At 45.4% G+C, this 10,187-nt stretch overlaps 1 protein-coding gene across 1 annotated transcript; it reads right to left on the bottom strand.

Annotated features, from left to right (window-relative positions):
- Positions 1-1,370: 1,370 nt before the first annotated feature.
- LOC135410838 (uncharacterized) lies at positions 1,371-9,443 on the bottom strand. The gene is made up of 8 exons (XM_064647649.1): positions 9,263-9,443; positions 7,463-7,574; positions 6,648-6,792; positions 5,437-5,550; positions 4,724-4,868; positions 3,520-3,668; positions 2,885-3,024; positions 1,371-1,568 (listed from the first exon to the last, which is right to left on the bottom strand). Exons 2-8 carry the CDS (start codon positions 7,566-7,568, stop codon positions 1,447-1,449), a joined length of 921 nt encoding a protein of 306 aa, XP_064503719.1. The 5' UTR covers positions 7,569-7,574; positions 9,263-9,443; the 3' UTR covers positions 1,371-1,446.
- Between the last annotated feature and the right edge of the window lie 744 nt (positions 9,444-10,187).

Genomic DNA, 10,187 nt, shown 5'->3' with positions numbered 1-10,187 from the left:
TGGAAAGTCTGCCCTGGTCCAGGAGCTGTTTGCAATGCTCTTGCTTGGGAGGATGCAAAACCCTCCAGGGCTCCCCGTGCATTAACTGCTGCACAACCTCACACCAGCTACTCACCTCGCCTGGACCCCTTAATCCACATGCCAGTGGATTTAATACCACTGTATTAAAGAAGGCAGCTTAAGGAGAGGCTGCTGGGAATTTACTAGCTGGGCTCTTGGGAAGCAGAGCTTATAAAATAGAAACTTAATAAACAGGGTGCTGGGCAGAGGAGTTTAAATCATACATAGGAATCTGCATCCTCCTGTAAGGCTGATGAAGGCGTTTTCAGTGGAAGCAGCTCCATCCAAGAGCATCCCAGCAAGGGATCAGAGTCACCGTGGAATCCCGGGCATGAGTGAGGTGGGAGCCAGGACAGCTGCTTTAGATGATCTGCAGAGTTAGTGGCACAGTGGCAGAATTAGCTGATTTATTAGAAAATAAAACAACGTGCCAGAACGATGAGAGGAATTGCATTACACTGCTTTTGGTTTTTGCTAAATGTAAACAATAACACACATTATTTTAGAATTTAGCTTTGCAATAGTATTGCAAGATATTCAGTATCTGAAAGCACCTGCCATGTAGAAACACTTTCCAGACACCTGTGAGGCACCACCAACTCTCGATTAGGCACAGGAAATAGAGGCAGTGGTCCAACAATTCAGTCAACCCACTTGTAGGCTTCTTAATACCAACTAAGAAGTAGTGAAACCACATGAGAAAGGCACTGATCCAGGATGAACTCGCTCTACCGGTTCAAATATTATTTTTTTTTCTTAAACAGGCTTCCTTTGAAGCAGCAGGCTTCACCCCAGATCAGGTACCATCTCATCTGTACATCTAACCTCCTTCCAGAGTGGCCACAAACCATCCTCCAGCAGGAGACATCCAGCCAGCACAAGCTCAGGGAAAGGCAACTCATTTGTGTCAGAAGTCTTCAGTCACTCCTCCTGCTCCCTTGTCTATCAAACATCAGAGCTGACACTGTAAAGGTAGATATCAGGCTGTAGTATCTGTTTCTGTCATGCTGAAGAGAAGCAGGAAAGGAAGCAGTCGCTGCCTGCAGGAGATCTGCTCACAGCACCAGGACTTGTGGATACTGAGGACCTCCCACTGGCAGCTCTCCTTGCTCTGGCAGGAGCAGAGAGCTGCAGCTCAGGCATCCCAGAGGTGCACAGGGCTGCTCAGCTAAAGGACCTTTCCCTGCACTTTTCCAGAGTAAAAGCTGTGAGTAGCTCATCCGAGAGAACGTGGGAGCGAAACAGGTCTGCAAACATAATCTACCTGCCTTTGGGATGGAGAAAAAGAGGGAAAAGCACAAGGCAATTGATACTGGAAGGAACGACCAGCAGATGCCCAATTCTTTTTTCTCCCTTTCAAGTATCTGCCACAACATGCCAGAGGTCTCAGGCCACTGTGCCTGACGGGTCTGTGGTTCCTGATGCTTCCAGTGGTCTCTTATAGTGTCTCCACGTGACTAGTCCCAGCCGAACAGCAAAGATCAGGGAAGTCCCTGCCAGCAGAACAACTGGAAACAAACCAAAATGAAACAAAAGCATGTTAGAGCATAAGAGAAAGACATGACCCCTCTTGTCATACCCCAGCTCTCAGTACTGGGGGCATTCAGGGAAAGAGAAAAAAACCCCCAATCCCCTGTATAGGATCCATTGCCCCCAGAGTTGTATTTCTCAGAGTTTCACTGCTATACAGCCAAATTTGCCCAATGTTTCCAGGTCAAGGCACGTCTAAAAAGGGGGAGGCTTCATGGACACAGGAATTAAAGTGCATTACATTAACAAAACACTCCAAGAATAGTTGAACTATATAAAGAAACATGTACAACTTTGGGAAAAGCACATTCTTGTCCTACCAGCCAAACAAGCTCAACCACTAAGATTTAAGTTTTGCTGGTAGAAATGCACCTACTACAGGAACACAGGAGACAAGCCTCCAGTGCCCCCATACCTGTGGCAGACAAGCTTTTCCAAGTCTTGCTTGGTGCTTTTAGACATGACTAGAATTCCAGCTGCACTTACAGAAAAGGGAACATGTACTGGAATGGTTACAATGGTGGTACCAGTCCAGAAATTAGCTTTAGCCACTGGTATGTGGCAGTGGGAAGGCTGAAGGGTGGGAACATGCTCCCTTCTGCTGACCCCACAGTGGGAATAGGCATCTCAGACTGCTACAGCAGGATTCAGAGTTCACACAGCTCAGTCCCTCTCATGCCAGCATAAAACTGCTCATAATGGTATAGCTCCTGCCAGACTGTGATTGTACAGAATTTGGACAGCTTAAGCCCTTTTACAATGGATGACTACACTCAGCTCTGGTACACTGTCTGGCAGCTGCCAAATAATCCCAGGAAAACTTGTTAAGGCCGGCCTGAGCTCTGCATAGGAGAGGAGCATGTGCAGGGTTTTGCATTATGAAGCCCTCCGTGGATCAGAAGCTTATGCACTGCTCCCATATCCCAAACAATATAGGGCAAATGGGAAGTCCACAGCCTTCATCCCAGCCCTGCTTTTCCCTTGGCCCACCCTGTGTCAGATGGACTAGCAGAGGACCCAAGTGGGTGGTGGAGGATTGTGGGGCAAACACATAGAGCTCAGAAGTGAACTTGAGACAACACAAGGTTTGCATTCAGCCCCAAGCTTCATGGGCACTGATTTCTGCTCTACTCTTTACTTAGCAGAATAAATATCTCCAAATATATCCCTGTTTCTGCTTTTAATAAATAGCACTTTTCAAGTGGCAAGCTTTCTGCCCCTAATACGCAGTTAGAATGTGGAATTGTTTACTGCCCTTCTTTTGCAGGAGGTGGAAACAGTCCAAAAGATTCACCTATGAAAATGTTGTTGGTCATTGGGGATGAAAACGAGCTGTTCTTGCATGCGCTGCCAATCAGAGCTGTTATGACCACTGGGTAGATTGTGAGGTTATAGCGGACATACTTGTCAAGAGAGAAGTTTTCTAGGTAAAACCTGTGAAGAAAAAGAGTGACCAAAGTAAGCATTTTCTCCACTTTTTTTTTTTCTTTTTTTACATTCTCTAAGAAAGGAATTAGACAAAGAATGGGGTTTTTTTGGCTACTTTGGACTGTAGTCCAAAATTTTTTTATTTACTAAAATTCAGAAGATTCATAAGTCATTTATTTAAGGTAGGTTTAGGGGAAAATAGAGCCATGTTTCATATGTTTTCCATATCACACCCTCGTCTGTACACCTGAGGCAGGTTGGGCTCATGCAAGTCACAAAACCCTGTTCCTGGCCCACAACATGTGCTTATTGGCATTCCTGAGGGTCAGGGAAGAAACGCTCTGCCCAGTGTCCCAGTTCATCTACCACAGATTATAACAGAGGTCTTTGTGCTCAGTATCGGGACAGGGACAAATACAAACAAACAGGGACAGACAGACACCATTTGTGAGAAGTGGAAGGGGTCTTTAAGGCTTGGTGTGAACCCATGAGGGCGCTTACCATATCACCAGGCAGAGAGCAAGGATGCTGAGAGAAGCAGTGGTTGCTTTCTCATGGGACACGTTCCCCTGGTAGATCAGCACAACGGCGAAGTTCAGCAGAGTGGCGATGGTGGTCCACGTTCCGTACAGTGCCAGCCCGTTCTGGACCTGCCACACAGCACAGCAAGGGGACAAGCAGTGATAAATGGGGTAATCTCTGCCTTCTGTGACCCAGAGGCCCTGGGGCAGTTAAGCCAGACTTCTGGACCCAGCTGCAGGAAAAGTCCCTCAGAATGGAGAGGCATAGAAGCCTTGGAGTCCCCAAAGAAGTCCAGGGATCCACCCCAGCAGTGTGTTGTACAGGTGTTGCAGGGAAGTTCAGTACAGGGGTGTAAAGAACAGAGCCCACTCTCAGTTTGTGTTAAAGGGTTTCCAGAAGGGTTGGTAGGAACTTTTCCATGCAGAACTCCCCCTCCAACAAAAACCCCACTTTCTTCTTGGGTGGTTTCTTACTGCTGACCCACTTTCTCACTGAGCAACCCCAACATTAAGTAAGGAATCAAAGGTGGTTAAAGCACACACAGGCAGCCATGGGAGTGCAATGTGAGATGTCCTGGATAGGAGAAGAAGGCATCAAGGTAGCAGGTTTGAGCTAGGAGAGAGGAACAGGAGTGATGGAGTATGAGCGTGTTTACCTTTTTTTCTCTGTGAGGTTTGCCAAACAACCCCTCTTCACAGGGACAGCAGAAAAGCAACTCCTTCCAGAATTTCACAAAACTCAGAAAGACAGCTGCATTTGAATCCTTGAGCACTGTACACTTCCCCATATAAGAAATATATAATTTTTTGAGGTCAAATGTCAGGAACATCATGATAGCTACAGCATCAGAAGCCACCCTTAGCAATGGCTTCTCCCCCTGCAAGAAATATCCTCCCCACCCCAGATGCAAGTTTGGGCTGAAGTTTTCCCACTCCACTGAAAACTTCACTCTGCAGCAGCTGGAGAAGTACCTTGCTCTGAATCATTCCCATGGTGTCCGATAGGAAGCAGATGCAATTAAGCCTGTGTGCACCTGCAGCAAGCACAAGTCAAAGTCAGGGCAGAACTCTTTCCTTACCTGTGTCCTGCCATTGAATCTTTCACTCTTGATACCTCCAACACTGCACAGAGGGGGGCATTTTTTAGCATTTAGCCACAGCACAGCTTCCCAAATGCTACCTACCAGAATGCGGATGAGCCAGAGCTCAGCTTTGTGACCCTTCACAAACCACGAGGAATAGATGCTCAAGGCTCGGTGTGAAATGAAGAGGGAGGCACACGTGGTAAGAGTGAGGACTACCAGGAACATCAGGGCTGGAAGGAGGTATCTAGGACAAAGAACACGCACACACAATAGACAGTACATTTTTTTCAGTGGTGTCACAATGCTTTAATTCATAGCTTTAGTGTTTGGCCTTTCCTGAATTTAAGTTGATCAGCCTTTAATAAAGGTAATCACTACATGTAGCCCACATTTTGACATTCTGCTGTTGCTGTTTTACTCTGTTAATCACGAAGTTATTTTCCTAACTGCAACTAATTTCTTCACCTCTTGACAGTGGTGCTTTTATAAGCCCTTAATGTGGCCATGATTATGAAAACAATCCAAGGCAGGGAGCATTTATGAAGAGAGGCATGGCTCCTGTCTTACCTGTGGAGGTAAAAACATAGAAGAGCAGCAGCTTTGAGGAGATCTTAGACTTCAATGACCAAGCTAGCTCATGGGCAAGATGACAACATCATGCAAAAACTCCAGACTTCTATGAAGGCTGTGTTTTGCCAAGGCCTGCCATAGGGTTTTACAGGTGTGATTAAGTGTTCATACATAGAGGAAAAGGCAAAATGAAGTACTGGGGCATTCTGAACAAGAGTGCTAGAAAGCAAAAGGCAACTTACTCTCGGTCCCACAGAAAGAGCCATCCAACATTGAGGCCATTATTCAGACACCATGCCACATAAAAAGGTATTGGCAGCAAGTCTGGCTTTATGAAGACACGTCCAAGTTCATTCCTGCCAGAAAAAAGTGGGCATGGAGAAAGGAAAACAATGCCTGCATTGACCAACCAAACTTTCCTGGCCTCATTTTCCTTATACTACCAGGGACTCTACACTGGAGTTAAATATTCCAGTTAAATCAGACTATTTCTCCTGTGCATCCTTCTCTGACACAACACAGTCCCTGTGGCTTTCCCCATCCGGATACTGTCCCACAGTACAGAACTTCTTGCTGGTCTCTGCACCATCACAGGTACAGTGGATACTAAGGACTGCTCCACAGATGCTGTAAAGCTTGTGCCACTGCTGGTGGCAGCAATGGCGTGGTCATGGAATTTTAGCCCAGTTCCTGGGGCTTTTGGGATCATTGTGTGAGTATGTGAGTATGTATTTTGTGTGTGCTCATACACGTGTATGGACTGATTGGTAATTCTGTACGAACACACACTTCATTCTTCCCTCAACATTTAGTGTTGCTCATCACCAACTGAGAGATTTCTTACAAACCATGGAAAAATAGCAGATACACAACTCCAACTAAGCAGTCCGTGGTCCCCCTTGACAGGAGAGGTACAATGTAAGTCTGCCCCACGGAAGACATCCTGGAATACTACAGATACTGCAAGGAACTGCATGAGGCAGTTACTGACCTCATAGCCCCAGAAAAAGCTTGAAGTCCAGTTCAACAAGCCAAGAGACTCCCCAGTGGTGATTCTCTGATGTCTAACAGCAAGTAAACTCAGAGCATTAGATCCATAATCCATTGATTTTGCCCCTGTGGATCGTCAGCATCTAGCAGTGGGTAAGTGCAGGTAAAACTGTCAAATCCCACGAGTTAGTGGAAATGAGGCCTCACAGAGCAGTTTACGCACTGATACCTGTTCACATGTTAGAGCAGTTCATGTACACCTCCAAACTGCTTCCCAGCTTTGGATGCTCAACCTAAGAGGTGCTCCAGCAGCAGTCCTTCTGCATGCCAAGTCAAGATAAATGGCAATGGGTTTACTCTTACTAGAAACCCCAGAAAAGGGGCTAAGACTCTGAGCTACTACAGAAAGGAAGAGTCACTGTCCCTTCTCGTTTATACCATAAACAGTAAATAGGGAAAATACCTTCGACAGATCCCTGACAGGGTGTAGAGAAGCCAGGCGAGCTGCCAGGCATAGATGACATTCCAGATGAGGAAAGTCCAGCCAGCTGGTGTGAAATCAGTGCTGTACTTGTCTGAGATGTTTCCAGGGGTTGTCCTGAATAGACCTGTGGTGGTGAATGTTATTGCAGACAAAACTGTTACTACATCCTAAGGATGGGGAAAGACTGCTGATTTCCCTCACCCTTCAATCTTCCTCCAGATTTCATCCACACCCCAATGGGTTTGGGGATGATGAAAGCACACCCTTGGTGTAAACAAGCCACATGCTGCAGTTGGCTTCCCTTTAGACACCCATTATGGGATCACTGTCCCTATGGGGAACCCCGAGCACCTTCCCTCTTATACAGAACCAGAGGAGCCAGCTGTGCGTGAAATCCAGAGAAAAGCACAATGTCAGTTGCTGGCAGATTCAGCTGGGTAGTGCTCAAACACGACACCACTGCCCTCTATAAACACCACTGCCCTCTATAAACCCACAGCAGCAGCCTGAACATCTCCCAGCAGGGACACAAGGGCAATGTCTGCAAAGACATTGCACCACTAGATCAAGGTTCACCAGGGATGAGACCATTTCCTTGGATTTTAAGGGACTAGATAGGGCTCAGGCATCTGGCTGTAACACCTGGAGGATGCACCAGCTACTTCCACCTTTCACAGACCAAGGTGTATTTGGACAGTTGATGAGCTAACAAACAGATCTATCCCATCCTTATATCATCAAACTGTAGAATGCATGAAATCCACCTCTGAACAAAGACAATTTGCTTGTGTTACCTTTGAATATCCCAGTGGCATTTCCAGCGTTCATTATCACCATGACCGTGAAAGTAGCCAGAGACAGAAACATCACCAAAACCTTCAACTTGTGTACAGCATCCATCTTACCCTGCAACATGTTAGAGATATTGTTTGACTACCCCAGAGGATGCCTGGATTTGTTCCTGTTCTGTAAAACAGAAACTGTTTTAGAAATAATGTTGTAAATTCCCAAATTTTAACTGCTGACTTTTTTTCATGGTGTTTTCATTAGAACTAAAAAGGCCTTGCATGGGCTGGGAGCACCTGTGTTTGAGGAGACCTCACTAGGTGGTAGAATGGAAATGGGAAGCCATTGGCTGTCCAGTGAGCAGCCTGCTCCATCCCTCCGTGCCTCCATCCCTTACTGGCACAGAGCAAGAGCCATAGCTTAGGTTTGCCTAAATCAAAGGTTTTAAGGCCTAGATACTCAGCCAGCAAAAGAGTGATCCCAGCTTATTTACATCACTATTGCAGTTTTACTGAAGCAAACAGGCCTATCAGTTTTACCCACTCTAGGAAGCAAATATGAAAATATTGAAGTCTTGGCCTTGCAGCCAAGTGCCTTTTAGTTCAACATAACTTTTCACATTTACCTCTCTAATCCCATAACTCCTACAAATTAACTTCCTTTCATGGTGGTATTACCTCCTCATCTACTGGCTGCCAATAAGATTTAAATGCTTTAGCAGGTCTCAAGAACTTTATAGACTGTAAAATTTACATACTACGTTTTTTCAAGGTTAGTAAGTAGTGACTTGAGCTTTCCCAAGTGCTTTCCATTAGTCTAGAATTTGTTCTATCACGGCAGAGTTCTGTGCCACCTCTAAGAGTAAGCATACATACATCCAAACTATAGGCAACAGCCTTTATTTCTCCTCACAGCTCAGCACTTGAGCTGCCTTCTCCGTACAATGGCACTCTAATGCCTTCCAGGGCTGGCAGGAGTAACAACTGGAGTTGTTCCAGGTTGCTCAGTCTTGAACTAATAAATTTCAGTTCCCACAAAAGTGGATGGTTTTATTGTTCCGGGCTTTGTTCATTGACTGAGCTGCATCCAGACACGTCACAAGGAAGTGGGAAGGGAATTCCTGTTTTCTGTAAATCCATACATGCTTTGCCCTTTTCAGTTCTCTCTAAGTGGAAAACCCACCCTTTTTTTTAAATAAAAATTAAAATCCTATGTGGGAGAACTCATTTAACTCAAGATATCAAATCCCAGTTAGATTTATGTCAGTCAAATCACAAAACAACACACTGTCTTCAACAGATACAGTGGATTAGCAACTTCTGAAAAGAAAAATCCACTTGTACTATTAGAGATATCTTTTCTGGTTCAGGAAATAATTGACATGCAGATTTCTGAAAGCCATGAAAACATAGGAGAAAAATATCACTGTACACTTGTCAATGATCAAGGAAAGAATATAAGAACAGGACATTTGGCCGCTCCAAACCAATATATGGGACAAGATGGTCCTTTAATCTCACTGTCAGTCCAAATCTCTGTCCTCTTGCAGTCCTGTAATTGTCTTCAGCACCTCATTTCTTTTTCATTAGCTTATTTGGAAGAACCTTGATTGCACATCTTCAGAGAAACCCATGCTTGCTTACAGAAATCTAGGAAGAAAGCCTTATTATACCCATCAATAGTTTCACCACTGTCTCTCACCTCCTGCCTCCTTCTAACTTACTGCTTGCAATAAACATCTGCAATATGTCTCTGCCTGCAGTTTCCAGTCACAAACACCCCTTAGAACAATCAGAAATATTACTCACGGGGATCCACACAGGATTTTTGGCAGTGTTTTACAGCTGTAGTTCAGCTACAAGCAGCGCTGGGGAGTCTCCGCCGCCTAATCTTATCTAAAGAGATTTTATACAACTTTCAGCAGATTAATAATCTTGTATTATTAGCAAAGAAAGTATCACAGTAGTTAGACATACTTTCTGTCTGTGAGCTGCTGCAGCCTCCAATTGGCTAAAGCCTCCCAAAAACAAGCACTTATGCAAGAGAGATGTGATTACTTAACCAAAGCCTTTTATAACAGCCAGACATTGCATATAACACTGCATGATCCCAAACTTGTTGGCAGACAGAAGCTAATGAGTGCGTGCTCTGGGCTCTTGCCTGCTTTGTCCTTCCCCATTTCTGCCAGGAGGGGGGAAACTGAGCACTTAATGCAAAATATTGTATCTCAGAATCAGCACTCCGGAGTGGGAGAGGGGATGCTGACAGAAGGTGCTGGAGAAACAGCCTGGATTTGGGGTTTGGGAAAGATGGAGATCATAAAATGGTTTGCATTTGAAGGGACATTAGGAATCATTTAGCTCCAACCTCTCTGCCATAGGCAGGGACACCTTCTACTTAGACCAGTTTGCTCAAAGCCCCATCCAACCCGGCCCTAACACTTCCAGGGATGAACGCTCAGATGTAACACACAGAACCACAGAAAAGTTTAGGCTGAAAAAGACCTCTAAGATCCAGTCTAACCATTAACAACACAGCAAGGTCTGGATCCTGTGAGCAGCTACAGATCTTCCTGTAGCAACAGATGGAGATTGGTTCACAGGTAAATTTTTGTTTTTAGATATGGAAAAGGCTCCCGCCCCCCCCACCAGTGCAAGCCCATCCCATAGAAGCAGTGGAAGCCATGCTACCTGATCAGTCTCCACCCGCACCTCTGTCTGCTACAGAACCACA

The sequence above is a fragment of the Pseudopipra pipra genome, chromosome 3, assembly GCF_036250125.1.
Source record: "Pseudopipra pipra isolate bDixPip1 chromosome 3, bDixPip1.hap1, whole genome shotgun sequence".
NCBI lineage: Eukaryota > Metazoa > Chordata > Aves > Passeriformes > Pipridae > Pseudopipra > Pseudopipra pipra.
Note: the sequence above shows the minus strand (reverse complement) of the source record. Positions and strands in the feature narration are given on the sequence as shown.